The sequence below is a fragment of the Pseudophryne corroboree genome, chromosome 12, assembly GCF_028390025.1.
Source record: "Pseudophryne corroboree isolate aPseCor3 chromosome 12, aPseCor3.hap2, whole genome shotgun sequence".
NCBI classification, from domain to species: domain Eukaryota; kingdom Metazoa; phylum Chordata; class Amphibia; order Anura; family Myobatrachidae; genus Pseudophryne; species Pseudophryne corroboree.
In genome coordinates, this window is record NC_086455.1 from 161,215,518 (window position 1) to 161,234,410 (window position 18,893).

The 18,893-nt window shown below is 45.7% G+C and overlaps 1 protein-coding gene across 1 annotated transcript in view; it reads left to right on the forward strand.

The window, feature by feature from the left end:
* Positions 1–3,777: 3,777 nt before the first annotated feature.
* The window catches only part of LOC134980564 (cholesterol 24-hydroxylase-like), a 30,564-nt gene continuing 15,448 nt past the window's right edge, over positions 3,778–18,893 (forward strand). The window contains exons 1-6 of the mRNA XM_063947433.1: positions 3,778–3,932; positions 5,227–5,304; positions 8,195–8,276; positions 11,552–11,622; positions 12,119–12,205; positions 16,883–17,021. Of these exons, the coding sequence (XP_063803503.1) occupies positions 3,796–3,932; positions 5,227–5,304; positions 8,195–8,276; positions 11,552–11,622; positions 12,119–12,205; positions 16,883–17,021 (594 nt within the window). The 5' untranslated portion in view covers positions 3,778–3,795. The remainder of the gene's footprint in view (positions 3,933–5,226; positions 5,305–8,194; positions 8,277–11,551; positions 11,623–12,118; positions 12,206–16,882; positions 17,022–18,893) is intronic.

Here is an 18,893-nt window from a genome sequence, read left to right on the forward strand (position 1 = left end):
GCACTGTAGTCGGAGCTCGGTCAGCAGCAGCAAGAAAAGACACAGGGTTACAGTGAGTAGGGGGTGAGGCAGGCTCACAGCATTCAGACCCATCCCCAAGTGTGTCTCCCCAGCCATTCACCTCACCTCACGTCACTGCACTTTAATTGTTATTTTTGCAGGGATTGGCTCTTATTGGAGCCTGTGTCCCTGCAAGATAATACTGACACATTGCCCCTATAAATAATTTCTTGTGCAGTGGTAAGAAATTATACTTCTCAGGCAGATACAGAACATGATAAATATGCCCCTTCATGGCTTCCAGGGTGGGAAAGGAACTACGGGCAAACTTGAGCTGTTTTGCCTGAAAGCATGTTACCCCCACCCCTTCCCCCACCCCAATTAGTCTTCTTCCGGATTCCTATTTCAATGTCAAGGAGCATTGGGCCCCTCTAGTAGCATTGGGCCCCTCCTGGGCCCTCTGGACTGTATGTACCGGGAAGAGAATGTAACTCACGGTTCTCCGTTAGTTTGTATAGCTAATAGTTGCCCTCTTATTATTTTCTATGAATTACAGAACCCCCTTATCTATTGTTAAATGTATTATTGCCTCCTTGTTGTTGTTATTATTGTCATTATTAATATTATCCCTTATTATTGTTATAATTATTATTATTATTATTATTATTATTTATATTGTTATTACTCCTTTAATATTGTTATAATGAATCCCTTTATCGCCACATATTGCCCCCCAAACGTTTTCCATAATGTAGTGGTATCAGCAAGTAATCGCTAAAAAAGGAAAAACCCATTGCAGTGAGATGGCTCACCTGCTCCGAGCACCTGGCTGTTCTGTATCCCTGCCAACTCAATAGACCGGCAGCCAATCAGGCGTGGCCCGTCACCTGTCTCATTGGGGTGATCTTGTCCTGTGCCATGATCAGAAATAGCAAGAGAATAAATATTCAGGTATGTTAAAGTGAACATTTTAGAGGAATGCTTATTCTTCCACTTGTTCTGGTTTATTGTATGATGGGGATTGGAGGTTTTGTTAATGAGTGCTGCGTTTGCCTTTTCTCTAGTAATTACAGCAGAGTGAGATACGGAGCGTTATGGTCATGTATGGAGATAAATGTATGGCGTTCAGCTTTTTAGTGAGATCTTTGGACTTAGACCTCACGTGCAGCACTATGCAGGATCTCCAGGTGTGTCGTCATATGACTACTTATCTATGTACTTCCCTGCTGCCGTATCACATTTCCTTATAAGGAAAACACATCATTTGCTATTGAGGAAAAGGTACCAGACGTCAACTAAAGCTATTGGGGTTGGGTCCGATATGCGGGCATTCAAAATACCGACCGCGGAATCCTGATGTTGAGAATCCCAACAGAGGGAAGGTAAGTATACTTACCTGTACCCAATTCCCCCCCCCCCCCCCCCCTAATGCTAACCCTCCCTTCCCTAGCCTAAACCTAACCCCCTCCTCCTGCAGCTAACCCTAACAGTTCCCGGTGATGCCTAAATCTACCCCCCCCCCCACACACACACACACTTCCCATCGACTAGACCAACACCCCCATCCCCCGCAGCCTAACCGTAAAGCCCTCACCACCCCCACCCTAAAGCCTTTAGGAGAGAAAATCGCAACTCCTTTCATTTCGGCTGCGGAGTCATCCTAAAAAACCCACCAGGAAATAGTAATACTTCAAACTTGGGGGTCTATTCATGAAGCAGTGAAAAGTGTGGAGAAGTGAGCTAGTGGTGAAGTTGCCCATGGCAACCAATCAGTGTTGAGGTAACATTTATAAAATGCATTCTATAAAATTATACGTAGCAGCTGATTGGTTGCCATAGGCAACTTCTCCACTGGCTCACTTCTCCACACTTTTCACTGCTTCATCAATAGACCACTAAGGGAGGCATTCTTTTTGAAGTGTGTCTGTTCTTATCTAAATGCAACATGGTGGTTAGAACATGCCACAGTGGTTTTCAATAGTAATATTTCTGAACAATTAGAATAATAATTTTAATTTTATAGTGCTCTTTCTCCAACAGGACTTAAGGCGCTTTACAGACATCATAAACAATGGGGGTCATTCCGAGTTGTTCGCTCGCAAGCTGCTTTTAGCAGCATTGCACACGCTAAGCCGCCGCCTACTGGGAGTGAATCTTAGCTTCTTAAAATTGCGAACGAAAGATTCGCATTATTGCGAAAATACATCTCTGTGCAGTTTCTGAGTAGCTCGAGACTTACTCGGCATCTGTGATCAGTTCAGTGCTTGTCGTTCCTGGTTTGACGTCACAAACACACCCAGCGTTCGCCCAGACACTCCTCCGTTTCTCCAGCCACTCCCGCGTTTTTCCCAGAAACTGTAGCGTTTTTCCCCACACACCCATAAAACGGCCTGTTTCCGCCCAGAAACACCCACTTCCTGTCAATCACATTACGATCACCAGAACGAAGAAAAAACCGTGAGTAAAATTCCTAACTGCATAGCAAATTTACTTGGCGCAGTCGCAGTGCGGACATTGCGCATGTGCACTAAGCGGAAAATCGCTGCAATGCGAAAAAATTTACCGAGCGAACAACTCGGAATGACCTCCAATGTACGTAATACACAAGATATAAGTAATTCAGCAATAGACAAGCCGCACAGACATAAAACAGGCACAGTAAGCATAAAGCAGGATTGGTGTAGGCATATTGGGTAATAACTTCCACAGGTTGTGTATTCCACCCTCACAAGCTAGCAGGTGCGGCAGCCATCTTGGGCGCACTGTGCAGGATTACCCTGGGTGGAATAATCTAACCCTTAGAAGAGATGACACAAAAGAGGTGATTGCAGCATCCTAACGCTCAGAGTAGGGTTCCAACAAAACCATCAGGTCCATGTATTTTTCATCCCATCCACAAACGCACCGGATGTGGCAGCCATGTTGGGTGCGCTGTGAAGGTTACACTGTGGGAGGTGAGCCATACAAGAACCCAATGCATATATGGGAAAGCTGACACTTGTGTAGTAGTATGTTATATCTGCGGAGGAACCAACCGAGACCGCCACCTGTGGTGCACTGTGTAGGTTGCGGCTGTCAGGGTGTGCAATCAGTGGAGGTACACACACCACAGGAATAGCACGCGGTGGGGTGGAAGTACGCTGTAAGGAAAAAAAGCACATGGTAAGAACACATTTGCAGGAAAACAACGGAACTGGGATAACATTATTTTGATAAAATGATAAATGTCCTGGTCTCACAGTGGCAAATGCAGGATTTGCATGGGATGGGGGGGGGGGGTTCCAGAACTGGGTGGAGCCAATAACGGTGGTGGGGACTGAGGTGACCCAGTATATGCTGGGTCCGTAAAGTGAACTAGTGTATCTGGGGGGGGGGGGGGGTATTAGAATGTGGGGCACCCACTGCTTCAACACCGCTTTCTTGTCCTAGATCATTGGCAATTGCAAAAATTTATTCGTGATCAAAATTATTGCAAAAAAAGATGTGTCTGAGTTATTCATGGTTAGCGTGCAAAACCAGGGCCTGTGCCTCGTAACCATGGATAGAAGTGAGCAGCTGACTATAGCTAAAGATAAAGCGTTGTTTCCCAGTCGGGTGTGACGTACTCGGGTCAGTGTTAATCTTTGTTTACTGAGCCCTATAAGGCTGGATAACTTAGGAAATCACTTCTCCTGACAGAGGACACTCCCTGGTTGTAGATAGGACTTCTCCACTGCTGCACAGCCCTTATATAAGAGACACCAGCAGCACTCCGACACCTGAACTCCGGCCCAGCCCGCTCTGTGTGAAGTCGCTATGGGGCTGTGGGCTCTTACCTCATGGGCCTTCCTGCTGCTACTGGGCCTGGCTGCTGCCAGCTTCCTCCTGTACTGCGCTTACATCCAGTACATCCACATGAAGTATGACCACATCCCGGGGCCCCCCAGAGACAGGTGAGGGGTCTGCACTGTTATTTATTCTAGAACACAGTGTACAGTACATTATTATAATACACTTGTATATTATAATTTCTTTGCATATCTAACCTCTGTATACATGACCTATACACGAGGGCCAATGGTAAGTGACTTGGTGCCGGGTGGGGTGATGTATTTTACATGAAAGCATACAAGTCCCCCATGCGCCCGCAGATTTGCATGATTCCGCACGTTACACCCCTGCTGTAACGCAGGTTGAGTACAGGAAGGGGAATATTTCATGCAGAACGGAACAAAGACGCGCGTGCGAAGGCTGTATTATTTACGGGGGGGTCATGGACAGGTGCTCATAGCAGATAATGACCTCCAGCGCTGGCGAACCACATGTGACAGGCTGCTTGCGAATGTTCCGCTGACACTGACGATTTTCCGTCTCTCTGGCATATATAAAGTTTTCATAAGAGCAAAAAACAAACAAAATGTTTTTCTCCCCCTTAGACGAAACGGGTCGTTGTTTCTGCTGTTTCTTAGAACTAAGGGGGTCATTCTGAGTTGTTCGCTCGCTAGCAGTTTTTAGCAGCCGTGCAAACGCTATGCCGCCGCCCACTGGGAGTGTATTTTAGCTTAGCAGAAGTGCGAACGAAAGGATCGCAGAGCGGCTACAAACATTTTTTGTGTAGTTTCAGAGCAGCTCAAAACCTACTCAGCGCTTGCGATCACTTCAGACTGTTCAGTTCCGGATTTGATGTCACACACCCGCCCAGCGTTCGCCCAGCCACGCCTGCGTTTTTCCTGGCACGCCTGCGTTTTTCCGCACACTCCCTGAAAACGGTCAGTTGCCACCCAGAAACGCCCCCTTCATGTCAATCACTCTGCGGCAACCAGTGCGACTGAAATGCATCGCTAGACCCTGTGTAAAACGACATTGTTCGTTGTGGCCATACGCCGCAAGTGCGCATTGCGCCGCATACGCATGCGCAGAACTGCCGATTTTTAGCCCGATCGCTGCGCTGCGAACAAATTCAGCTAGCGATCAACTCTGAATGACCCCCCATATCGTCACTATAAGTGCGCCGGAATCCAGAGGACTGGACAGCCCAGTGGTAGGCGTGCACTCGTTGCCCCCCCAAGGTACTGATGTCACCTGTGCTCAAACATGGATAGCCTTAAAACCTGGAATGTAATGACGGCGTTTGGGGAACTCTGCTTTGGTGTATAAAATATTTGCTTTCCCTTAGTACTAATAACCTGTGCTAGTGCTATATGTGAATATGTTTTACTTTTACTTGTACTCTGCTTTATTTTACAGCTTCTTAATGGGTCATTATCCAACAATATCGAAGCTGACCAAGAACAATGAGATAATCTATGATTATTTCCTGAGCTGGTAAGTATTCACTTCATATATCACAGACTAGGGGACTGACGGATACTGGGGGGCATTTGTCATAAGCAGTGGTGCCGAGAGAGGGGGGGGTAGCGGGTACAAATTACCCGGGCCCAGGTCTGATACAGGGGCCCAGTGAGGATCCAGACCCCCTCCCTCTTACCTGGAAGCAGCAGCTGCAGTTCTTCTACTCAGCCCAGCACACTGTGCTGTGTACTGGGCTGCAGTGTGGCCATAGAGGTGCTTAAAATACTGTTTTTTTTTCTAAGGGTACATGACCACGCCTCCTGTGATTAGGCCACGCCCCTTGAAAAGTATCCGGGCCCAGCCCAGCTCTCAACTGCCCTGGTCATAAGCAGGATAGTTACATGTGAGATGTTATATGCAGAGACAGCAGTCCTCAACGCTGATGGCAATAAGACATAGTGGGACCTATTTATCAAAATGATTCTCAGGATATCCCATACTTGCCTACTCTCCCGGAATGGCCGGGAGGCTCCCGAAAATCGGGTGACCCTCCCGGCCCCACGGAATAGCAGACAAGTCTCCCGGTTTTTTAAGTTCCCCCCTGCCCGGCCGCCCACTTTGAGAGTAAAGTGGGCGGTCCGGACAGTAGATGACGCGATTCTTGTTGAATCGCGTCATCATAGTCACGCCCCCCCTGCTGTAAAATGCCGGTTATCGCGGCATTACAGAGCGGGGGGCGTGGCTTAAACGGGGCCCGCTATAACCCCACCCTCGTTCCGCCTCCTCCCTCCTCCTTTCCGCCCCGTTCCGCCTCCTCCCCGCCCCGTTTCGCCTCCTCCCCGCCCCCTCCTCTCATCATTGCCCAGCCCCTCCACAGAGACGTCCTGGCAGCTCTCTCCCGGAGAGAGCTGCCAGAAGGTAGGTAAGTATGGGATATCCCCATGAAAACACAACCGAATATAACATGGAGGGACCGATATCTCCCTCCATTGTCTGTCGCATTTACCAAACTCCGGAATGGGAAGCTTTCTGGTGTTTGGCCTCGGCAGCTAATACCATCGTCCAGGCCTATAGCCGTAGGAATTACCGTGAGAGGCTACCGTAGGAATTTTCCCGGGCAATTTCCAGTCAGTGTGCGCTGTGTGATCCCAAAATAGAAGGAACTGCATGTGATTTATTTTTATACATTTGGGCAAAACCTAATTCCCGCAAACAGTGGTGATAAAAAATTCTAATTATTGTGTCTAAAACCATGCTTGCAGATATACGGGGCCTATTTATCACCATCCGCATCTGATGATGGGAGTGACAGGTGATAAACTAGACCAAACTTTTATTTTTTTTATTTTTTTTACACTGTGATCAGCTACTGTGTAAGAATAAAGCTTCCCAGCATGTGTGGGCTGCATGCAAAAGCAGCCAGTATTTACCCTGCATGCAAAACAAATTAATATATTTGTTCCCTTTGAAATAGGCATCATGGGTTTTCCAGGTGAATGGTACTTGCTTCTTTTTGCTTTGCTCCTGACTCAGAATTAAGGTCTAAGTAGCAGAAAGTCAATGTAGTATATTCATACCTCCCAAGCGTCCCGGTTTCAGCGGGACACTACTGCGTTTCACTTACTGTAGACTATGGGGGTCATTCCGAGTTGATCGCACGCTGCAGTTTTTCACAGCGCAGCAAACACGTTACTACTGCTCATGCATATGCACCACAATGCGCAGGAGCGTCGTACGAGTACAAAGCGGATCGTTGCTGGGCGGTGGATTTAACGAAGAATCCATTCGCACAGCCGATCGCAAGGAGATTGACAGGAAGAAGGTGTTTGTGGGTGGCAACTGACCGTTTTCTGGGACTGTTTGGAAAAATGCAGGCGTGTCCAGGCGTTTGCAGGGCGGGTGTCTAACGTCAATTCCTGGACCAAAAAGACTGAAGTGATCCCAAGGGTTGAGTAAGTCCAGAGCTACTCAGAAACTGGCCAAAAAATATTTTGTCCCGCTCAGCTGCACATGCGTTCACACACTTGCAAAGCGAAAATACACTCCCCGGTGGGCGGCGACTATGCGTTTGCATGGCTGCCAAAAGTAGCTAGCGAGCGATCAACTTTGAATTACCCCCTATGTGTGGTCTGCAGCATCGTATCTGTCCTTAATTGTCCTAATATCTTCCTTCCAATAGAAATCTCATTTATTCTTAGCATTGGAAGTGCTAAACTAGTACCCAACCAGGTCTATAAATCTGGAACCTGCTATAGTGACTGACGGCAAATGTTACAGCCTGCGGGATAAGGAAAGCGCAGAGATTTAGCTGATTTAGTAATAAGTTTTAAAGCTGCAGTTAGGGGTATATTCAATTGATGTTGGTTCCTTTCCGACGGAAAAGATCCGACATTTGAGTATTAAATTAGCAGCCAAATCCTGTCGTATTTGGCCGTTTCCGACAATGTCAATCCAACTTTTTTTAAAGTCGGATTGACATTGTTGGAAACGGGGCTAAAACCTGTCGGATTTGGCCTCGATTCCAACAAAACACGTGGATCGGTGGCTATTCTGCCGATCCACGTGTTTTCCGACAAGTCGGAAATTGCCGACTTGACGGAAAAAAGGCAGCCAAATTGATTAGGTCGGAACTGTTTCCGACCTAAAAAAGTCGGAAACTGCCGTCTTTCCGACAAGACGGCAGTTCCGACTACAATTGAATGCCCCCCTTAAAAGCAAAAGCCAGGATGGAATGCATGGCCTCTGACGGGTACCATAAAGATAGTGACCGTGCTTCGTGCCCTGGGTGGTGGATCCGGTCACACACCCCTCGTTACTGCCCTGGGTTATAACTTCCTATTGGGTCACTGGGAAATAAAATGTTCACTACGTGTATTACCTACCAGTGTTACTAATTACTATATGCTTATTTCTTGTAATTTAGGGTTTTAAAGTATGGCCCGGTTGTGCGCATCAATGGTTTTCATCTTGTCATCGTACTTGTGGCTAGTCCTGATGGAATAAAGGTAAATGATATTGCTGTATCTATAGCGGTAGAGAAAGAGATACGGCCAAGGCTAGCTGCCGCAGTCCAGACTGCATAGGATAGTACCGACATATTGCTGGTGATAGGGTCATTGCCTGACAGACAGTGAGTGTACCTTTGTCTTGTGGTTTAGGTGGATCCAGGAATGGTTTGGGTGTATCGGGGAGGTGTGTATCTAGGGGTGGCCTGTTTTGTCTCAAATTTCCAATCAGGAATATAGTGTAGTATTAACACTGGTGAATTAAAGCATTTTTAACCGGGCAAAGGTTTGCTGGGCAGAAAATTTTGCCCCTTTTCAGCCATTAACGAGACGAAAAATCCCTGCTTAGTGGGTGACTGCAAATAACTGTCACAGTTTCCAGACCACCATGCAGGTCACATGTTCCAGGTCAGCCAGGCAGAGTTCACCAACTGTCACATTTTCTAAAGCACAATGGTGATACATTGCAAATGGCAGGCCAACGTTTTGCCACATACTTTAACTCCGAAATGAAGCAACCAATTACAATGCTCTGCTCAGACAACAGCATCATAGAAATAAGAGGTAAATGTATGAAGCAGTGATAAGAGTGGAGAAGTGAGCCAGTGGAGAAGTTGCCTATGGCAACCAATCAGCATTGATGTGACATTTATCATTTGCATACTATAAAATTATACAGAGCAGCTGATTGGTTGCCATGGGCAACTTCTCCACTGGCCCGCTTCTCCACTCTTATCACTGCTTCGTTAAGTCACTCATAAAAGTCACCCTTCCGCTATTAATATGTAGATGTATAAATTCATCCCACATATATAATAATCATAATTAAAGTTTATATATAATATAATAAGCGAGAAAGTGCATGCGTGCGTGCGTGTGTGTGTGTGTGTGTGTGTGTGTGTGTGTGCGTGCGTGTGTGTGTTTGTCATTTAGGCACGGCCAGAGTTTTTTCACCTAGCTCCAACAATGGCATGGTGGTGTAGTTTGACTAGAATTTGTTTTTTTGCCTAGGTTTAAACCTTGTCAGGGCCATGTAGATCAGATGGTGACAACCAACTAGTCCATGGAGTCTCTGGGCGGGATGTACTTAAGGAAAAATGCGGTAAAACCCCCGAAAACGAGGGTTTTACCGCATTTTCAAATTTACTAAGACCCTACCGCCACGTTTTCGCCGTCCAGGGTATCGCCATCTCTGGCCTATGGGCTTCTTATCGCTGACCGCCGCAACCCACCGACACCGCCGCCGCAGACGCCGCCCCCCCTCCCCCCCCGGCTTACCTTCCTCCAGGGTGCCCTGGACCCGGAAGGTAATCTCCTCCTCCCCCTAGCAACGCAGCCGGAGGTCCTTCCGGCTGCAGGGGGGAGGAGGAGGCGCCGGGGGCAGCCTGCTGCTGCTTCCCGGCGTCCAGGCAGTGTGGAGACCCTTGGGAGGTGACCACCTCACAGGTATCGCGGGGGGCCTCCGTCACCGCATTGCGATATTGATCGCATATGTTAGTACATATGCGATCAACATCGCTGCGGTAAGCGGCGAGGGGCGGCGATGTATCTTAATACATCCCGCCCTCTGTGTTTAATATTTTGTTTAAGCAACCTCGCTATGGATGTCTCCCAGTGCCAAAAACTGCACGGATCTGAAGACACAGGCTAATATGTACCAGTGGGTAGGCTGGCAGTGTTCCAATAGAAGAGCAGTGAGTCAGAGGGATCAATCCAATTACTCGTGAAGGGTGCGATGTGCCGTTGCAACGCCGGCAACAGCACCCGATCTCGCACCCTTCGCGGGCTCGAATCAGCCTAAATTTGTAAAAAATTGCTCGGGACTCTATGTGGTGGCGAGCAGTTTTATATGAATTCGGCCCACCATAAAAGTGCGATGATTCACACCCGCAAAATAATCACGGCTAATTGGATTGACCCCATAGAATCAACTATCACACTGCACCTGCACTGTCAGGTACTAGCCATGGTCTCCTGTGTTGGTCTGCAGTGATTTTGGAAGCTATACTGATTTCTGTTCTGTAAGTCAGTCTGCTCCTGATATACCCCATTCCCAACAGTCAGAGAATACGCCTGCTTACTCCTAATTTGTATTGTTATCCGGGTATGAATGACTTCTGTGTTCCATTCCAAAGATTGCCCCCTTTAGGGGTATATTCAATTAAAGCTGGATCCATTCCGACGTGCATTTGTCGGAATGCATCCGACAGGACCTATTCAATGAACGGCCAAATCTGACAGGATTTGTCCGTTCCCAACAATCTCAATTCGATGGAACCCAGCAGTTGCAGCAACGTAGCTGGAGGATGGGGCACCGCCGCCAGACCTCACGGCAGCGTCCACCCGGCTCCAGCAAGTGGCTGCAGTTGTCTGTGCGATCAGCAGTTTACCTGAGACACATCAGCTTCGGACCAGCCTAAAGCCATAATGGCTGTGCTTTATATAGATGCTGGTCAGGGAGGTGGGGAAGGTGTCTTTAGGTTGACTGGGCCCCCCGGAATTGCTGGGCCCCCAGACGTGTCCGCCCCTAAGCCTCCCCCATGGGCAGCCCTGAGGAGAGGCATAGGTCCAAGGACAGATCTGAGAGAACGAATGGGGATGTACCTTGGGGGAGTAGCCAGAGAGAGCCATGATGGTGGTGAAGGGGAGGAGCTTGAATCGGATCTTGGAGGAGATGGAGATCCGGGAGAGGGATTTACAGAGAGGTAGAGCAGCAAGAGAGACAGATCAGTCATACTGCAGTGTTTAGCATGAGGTCGTGTAGCCAGAATTGGGGAGAGCCAGATAGCATTCGGGTGTATGTGAGCACTGCTGCTTATAGCCAAGATCTGGATTCAGCATTAAAAATCAGACCGTTTTAGCTCAGGTGGAAGGAATCCAGAATCTGTGCAGATTATAATGCAGAGAATAATTGCACAACTCAGTCTCAATACTTGAGAACAAGAAAGGTGACCACACTCCTGATATGCCCAGGCCAAAGCCTTACTCTGTTAGAGCCATATGAGTGCTTCCTGGAAATGAGGACCGCAGTTTGTATGTGTCCCGGATAAGCACTCTGCATTTATCCTGTGCCAAGTGTGAACTCAAAGTGGCAATGTAAAAATATCTTTACATTCTCCTTCTAGATCTGTGTTATTTTTTTATTTCTGTGACATTCCATCATAAATTTATTTGGAAATGAGTGTTTCTAATCCAGTGGGATGACCCTGAGTCGTAAAAGTCGTTAATTGCTTTGAAAACATATTTCTTAAATCCTGACATGTATTTTGCTCTAGGAAATTCTGATGTCAACCAAACACCCAAAGGATACATTTTACGAGGATATATTTAAGATATTTGGAGTAAGGTGAGTTATGCGAAGGCTGCGTTGCTCCGAATCGCTAGTTCAAGTATGTTACACATACTGAGGTGAATTTAGGGTACTAAATATATATATATATATATATATAGATAGAGAGAGAGAGAGATAGATAAATACCCATAATCTGAGCTGTACATATCACTATGGCCAAACCATCCAGCCACACTGTCGCCGTGAGGGGGGAGGGGGAGCTGGTACTAATTACCTGAGCCCCTTATGGAGCGGCCGGGGTGGGGGGGGTGTGGGGTGGGAATTCTGTGGTATTCCTCGCTTTAAATGCTAAAAGAAGGTGAGCATATTCTGTAGGGAGTTAGGGTGTGTGTATGTGCGTGGTTTGAGTTCTAGGGGTGTAGGGTAGAGGAGTAACTGGGATGTAATGGGATATTGCAATGTTTCAAAGCTCAATGAGATTTTCAGATTTCCTTTGTTTCATGAGTTTACACATTTTGACCTTTTTTGTCACATTTGTTGTCTATGACAGATTCCTGGGAAAAGGATTACTGACTGACAGAGACTACGACCGCTGGCACAAACAGCGAAGGATCATGGATCCCGCGTTCAGCAGACCGTAAGTACTGTACAATAATGTGACAAACCACAGCTATTGCCATTTGTCCATCAGTGGAATAGTAATGGTCAACGGTTGTATCCTAAGGGTGTATAAAAAACGTAGAAGTCAATGTCCACAGAGGCATCTGCAACGAATCTAGAGGGATTGGCGCTCCAGAATCGCACCTTTCCCTCTCACTCGTGTGTGTTTCTAAACATACCATCTGGTATGCCATTCAAACTACCAGTGTGCTACTCAGTGGTGCAATGTGAAATATTTTCTTAGTGGTACTGAGTGCCAAAAATGGGCGTGATCGTGTGCTGTGGGGGAGGAGGCGTGGTCACATGCTGCTAGTGGGAGTGGCTACATGACACTAGCGGCGTGGCCACACGACAGCCCCTTTTTTGGGGGGAATCTGGAAGCAAGGCTAAAAATATATAGTAATGCCTCCAGTATAATAGAAATATATAGTGATACCTCCAGTATAATAGAAATATATAGTGATACCTCCAGTATAATAGAAATATATAGTAATGCCTCCAGTATAATAGAAATATAGGGATACCTCCAGTATAATAGAAATATATAGTAATGCCTCCAGTATAATAGAAATATATAGTAATGCCTCCAGTATAATAGAAATATATAGTGATTCCTCCAGTATAATAGAAATATATAGTGATACCTCCAGTATAATAGAAATATATAGTAATGCCTCCAGTATAATAGAAATATAGGGATACCTCCAGTATAATAGAAATATATAGTGATACCTCCAGTATAATAGAAATATATAGTAATGCCTCCAGTATAATAGAAATATATAGTAATGCCTCCAGTATAATAGAAATATATAGTGATACCTCCAGTATAATAGAAATATATAGTAATATCTCCAGTATAATAGAAATATATAGTGATACCTCCAGTATAATAGAAATATATAGTAATGTCTCCAGTATAATAGAAATATATAGTAATGCCTCCAGTATAATAGAAATATATAGTGATACCTCCAGTATAATAGAAATATATAGTGATACCTCCAGTATAATAGAAATATATAGTAATGCCTCCAGTATAATAGACATATATAGTGATACCTCCAGTATAATAGAAATATATAGTAATGCCTCCAGTATAATAGAAATATATAGTGATACCTCCAGTATAATAAAAATATATAGTGATACCTCCAGTATAATAGAAATATATAGTAATGCCTCCAGTATAATAGACATATATAGTGATACCTCCAGTATAATAGAAATATATAGTGATACCTCCAGTATAATAGAAATATATAGTAATACCTCCAGTATAATAGAAATATATAGTAATGCCTCCAGTATAATAGAAATATATAGTGATACCTCCAGTATAATAACAATATATAGTGATACCTCCAGTATAATAGAAATATATAGTGATACCTCCAGTATAATATAAATATACAGTAATGCCTCCAGTATAATAGAAATATATAGTGATGCCTCCAGTATAATAGAAATATATAGTGATACCTCCAGTATAATAGAAATATATAGTAATGCCTCCAGTATAATAGAAATATATAGTGATACCTCCAGTATAATAACAATATATAGTGATACCTCCAGTATAATAGAAATATATAGTGATACCTCCAGTATAATATAAATATACAGTAATGCCTCCAGTATAATAGAAATATATAGTGATGCCTCCAGTATAATAGAAATATATAGTGATACCTCCAGTATAATAGAAATATATAGTAATGTCTCCAGTATAATAGAAATATATAGTAATGTCTCCAGTATAATAGAAATATATAGTGATACCTCCAGTATAATAGAAATATATAGTAATGCCTCCAGTATAATAGAAATATATAGTGATACCTCCAGTATAATAAAAATATATAGTGATACCTCCAGTATAATAGAAATATATAGTAATGCCTCCAGTATAATAGACATATATAGTGATACCTCCAGTATAATAGAAATATATAGTGATACCTCCAGTATAATAGAAATATATAGTAATACCTCCAGTATAATAGAAATATATAGTAATGCCTCCAGTATAATAGAAATATATAGTGATACCTCCAGTATAATAGAAATATATAGTAATATCTCCAGTATAATAGAAATATATAGTGATACCTCCAGTATAATAGAAATATATAGTAATGTCTCCAGTATAATAGAAATATATAGTAATGCCTCCAGTATAATAGAAATATATAGTGATACCTCCAGTATAATAGAAATATATAGTGATACCTCCAGTATAATAGAAATATATAGTGATACCTCCAGTATAATAGAAATATATAGTAATGTCTCCAGTATAATAGAAATATATAGTGATACCTCCAGTATAATAGAAATATATAGTGATGCCTCCAGTATAATAACAGGAAAATACAGCCACAGTCACACTTCCAGTAACCCTGACAAAGTGGGAGGAGCCGTCATGCTGCCGAGCACCGTGGTCTTGTTGCTTTGTGGCACATTATAATTGTGGTAATGGCAAAGTGTGTGGCAGGTGGTACTGCGTACCCGCTGCAAAATTCTTAAGGGTACTCCATACCCGAGCGTACCCGCATACTTGCACCGCTGGTGGTACTGTACTGGGGGGTGTTAAAGAGATTGTCTCCAACAAGAGAATTCTGCGCTTCTTCAATGAAAATTGTATAACTTATACTGTAGTGAAAACTTTAGTCCCATCATCAAAGGGGGTTACGATCTGGGGTTACGATCACTTACACTGACATGCGGGGGGACGCCCAGCACAGAGCTAGTCCGCCCCGCATGTCAGTCCGCTTCCCCCCCGCACAAGTACAAAAGCATTGCACAGCGGCGATGCTTTTGTACTTGAGTAACTCCTGGCCAGCGCAGCTCCTACGGCTGGCCGGGAGTTACTCGTCGCTGCCCGGGTTGCAGCGGCTGCGTGTGACGCCACGCAGCCGTTGCGGCTTGCCTCCCCGCACGGTCCGGCCACGCCTGCGTTGGCTGGACCGCACCCAGAAAACGGCGGCCAAACGCCGCCGTGCCGCCCCCTCCCGCCCAGTGACCGCCTCTGCCTGTCAAATCAGGCAGAGGCGATCGCTAGGCAACGACAGCCATCGGCTGTCTTGCATGCGACTGCGCACTGCGGCACTGGCGCATGTGCACTTCTGACCTAATCGCTGCGCTGCGATGAGCGACAGCGAGCAATCAGGTCAGAATGACCCCCACTGATCTCACGAGTTTCCTTTGCTTTATTGTGGCTCTTAGTCTCTATGTAAGAAACCCCGAAGCCAGCAATAGCTATCAATGGGTATCGCAAACAATATTCTATTTCTATTTTTATTATTAACTCTGCTACCGGGAGCCCGAGACCTGCGGCACTCTGCGCATGTGGGACATGTACATAGAGGACCCCTGATTGGCCGGCGAAGTGTTACGTCTGGTCTATCAGTGTTGCAGAGGAGCTGAGCATCTTGTGAGGTTCTCTTCACGGTGATAGAAAATCTGTTCTAGACCCCAGAGATTTATATTATACAATCTGTGCAATCTAGAAGCAAATGGGGAGTTACATCGGGTATGGGTCATTATGTCGACCACTATTGGTCGACATGCATTCGGTTGACATGGACATTAGGTCTACATGAACACGGTCGACGTTGAAAAAGGTCTACATGAGTTTTTTTTTTAGTTTTTTTGATGTTGTTTTCTCCGTAAAGTGACTGGGAACCCCAATGTGTGCACCGTGTCCCCTCCCTCTGCACAGGTTACCGTTCCCAATCATAGTCCGCGTGGATCCTGAAGTATGAAAAGTAAAAAAAAAAATTAAGAAAAACGCATGTCAACCTTTTCCCGTGTCGACCTTTTTCCATGTCGACCGCATTCAAGTCGACCTAATGACCGTGTCAACCTAGTGTATGTCGATCAATAGTGGTCGACTTAATGACCCATATCCCGTTACATGTACACTTCTTTGCCTTATATGTTGTGCCCCACCTACTCCCCCCACTCCCCCCCACCCCCAACGACATTTTATCCTGCCCCAGTGGCATCACAAACAGAGCTGGCATGGGGTCCTAGGCAAAGGATATCTTCTATGGCTCCACTTGCACGGGCTTGCAGTGTCCAATCTTAGCTATCCTTACTTTAGGGCAGACTCCATGTTGATTTTCCCACCCCCCAAATGCATCACTCCGACATTGAGAAGTAGAGCACCGCCCAGAGCGCCTTTAGGATGCAGCCGAGTGACTGTACAAACTGCAGGGTATAGCTTTGTGCTACTGGCTGCGCGGTGCCGTTCCGGGGAACCTGCAAGAGAAATACAGGTGCCATGGGGCAGTGATGGTGCTGCCCCCGAGACTCTGTGCCCCACTGCTCGCACACCCTTACCTCTGAGTCTGTCCCATATTCCTTACACCTCTATCTGAGTTTGAGTTCATATTATATATAGATTAGATGATTTAGGGGGACATTTACTAAGCAGTGATAAGGGACGAGAAGTGAGCCAGTGGAGAAGATGCCCCATCAACCAATCAGCAGCTCTGTATCATTTTATAGTGTGCAAATTATAGATGTTACTTCAGTGCTGATTGGTTGCCATGGGCAACTTCTCCACTGGCTCAATTCTCCGCTCTTATCACTGCTTAGTAAATGTCCCCCTTAACCTTTCACTGACTTATAGCTTCTTCTGATGCAGGTACCTGATGGGTTTGATGGGAACATTCAATGAGAAGGCAGAGGCGTTAATGGAGACCCTCGCTGAGAAAGCAGAGGGGAAATCAGAGGTTAAAATGCATAACTTGCTGAACAGAATGACCCTGGATGTGATTGCCAAGGTGAGACTTCTGCAGACCTTAATCTCATGGAGCTTTCAGTGGACTGAAGGGGGCAGAGTTTTCCGGAAGTAGTTATAATGGAATGGGGCAAAAGTGGTCAGGATTGTGCGGGTAGCACAGAGTTCTAGTGGATTTGGGCTAGGGATTATTTTGTCCTAAATTTGCATTTCTAAATGTTGGGAATTGTGCCGCGATGTGTAAGAAACTGCGGCGCATGTCTGTGAGTTCTGTCGTGCATTCTACAGAACCTTTGTGGCACTATGTAAATAAAAGATAATACTAATATATAACCGGGTGCTTTATCTGCCTCATGCTGGCCACGGGTGTGGTTCGTTTTATCGACAGTGTCTAGGTTGACAATGTTTAGGTCGACCACTATAGGTCGACAGTCACTAGGTCGACATGGATGGAAGGTCGACAGTGTTTCTAGGTCGACGTGTGATGGGTCGACAGGTCTAAAGGTCGACATGAGGTTTTTTGTTTTTTTTTGTGTTGTTTTCTTTGTAAAGTGACCGGGATCCCAAATTAGTGCTCCGCTACCGCTTCGCTTGGCACACTTTACCGTTCCAATCGTAGTCCACGTGGATCGTTAAGTATGAAAAAATCGCCCCCCCAAATTTTTTTTAAAAACTAATGTCGACCTTTAGACCTGTCGACCTAGCACATGTCGACCTAGAAACCCTGCAGACCTTCCATCCATGTCGACCTAGTGACTGTCGACCTATAGTGGTCGACCTAAACATTGTCGACCTAGACACTGTCGATCTTCAGACCGGATCCCGCTGGCCACACACGCTGCAGCTTGGCAGCTGTGACGCTGGATAATTAATGTGGCTTTTGTCAGGCCTGTGGGTAACTATTGGTCACAAGATGGCTGCTATTGTCCTGTCTGTGCAAGGGTATATGAGTGTCTGGTTTGTGTCCTGTTTGTGTGGCCAATTGGAAGCTGTGTTCAGTTTGTGTGGCCAATCAGAAGCTGGCCAACCTATGTGCAGTCAGCTTAAGTCATTCCCATTTCAGCCCTGTACTACCGCTGTTACTTTTAACTAACGTTCCTGTGAAATGTCAGGGCACAGAACGGTATATAAGTAGCACTGCACACCGAAGAAGTCAGCACGTTGCCTTCCTTCACAAACTCGTTATGGAGCTAAACAGGGGCCACCGGAGACATGATCTTCTACCACTACAAGAGCGGTCTGCAACAGCAGGAGAGATTTGACCCACTGCGAGCTTCTTTTGGGGAAGAAGCAGCGTCCTGATCCAAATTGTTTGAGTGGTTTGCAGAATTTCAGCCAGGAGATGGTCCCTGGAAGACGGGGTGCGCTGCGGCCTGTGTCCGTCGTCATGGAGAACAATGTTGCTGCCATAGTTGAGGTGGACACCTGGGTGACCATGGCCTAGTTAGAGATTAGAACATAGGCATCTGGATCCAGCCACTCGATACTCCATGAAAGGCTTGGCCTGAGCGAGATTTCTGCACGCTGGCTGCCCCATCAGCTGACTCGAGAGCAGAAGGATGCCATTAAAAGATCAATGCTGACCCCTAATGACGTGAGCTGCTCAACGATTAAGGTTTCAACTTTGTTACTCAAAATGAAACGCTTTTAGGGGGTCATTCCGAGTTGTTCGCTCGCTAGCAGTTTTTAGCAGCCGTGCAAACGTATTGTCGCCGCCCGGGAGTGTATTTTCGCTTTGCAGAAGTGCGAACGCTTGTGCAGCAGAGCGCCTGCAAAATCTTTTTGTGCAAAACAAGACCAGCCCTGTAGTTACTCTTCCTGTGCGTTGAATCTAACAATGAAGGGACGGCTTTTGACGTCACACACCTGCCCAGCGTTCGCCCAGCCACGCCTGCGTTTTTCCAGGTACGCCTGC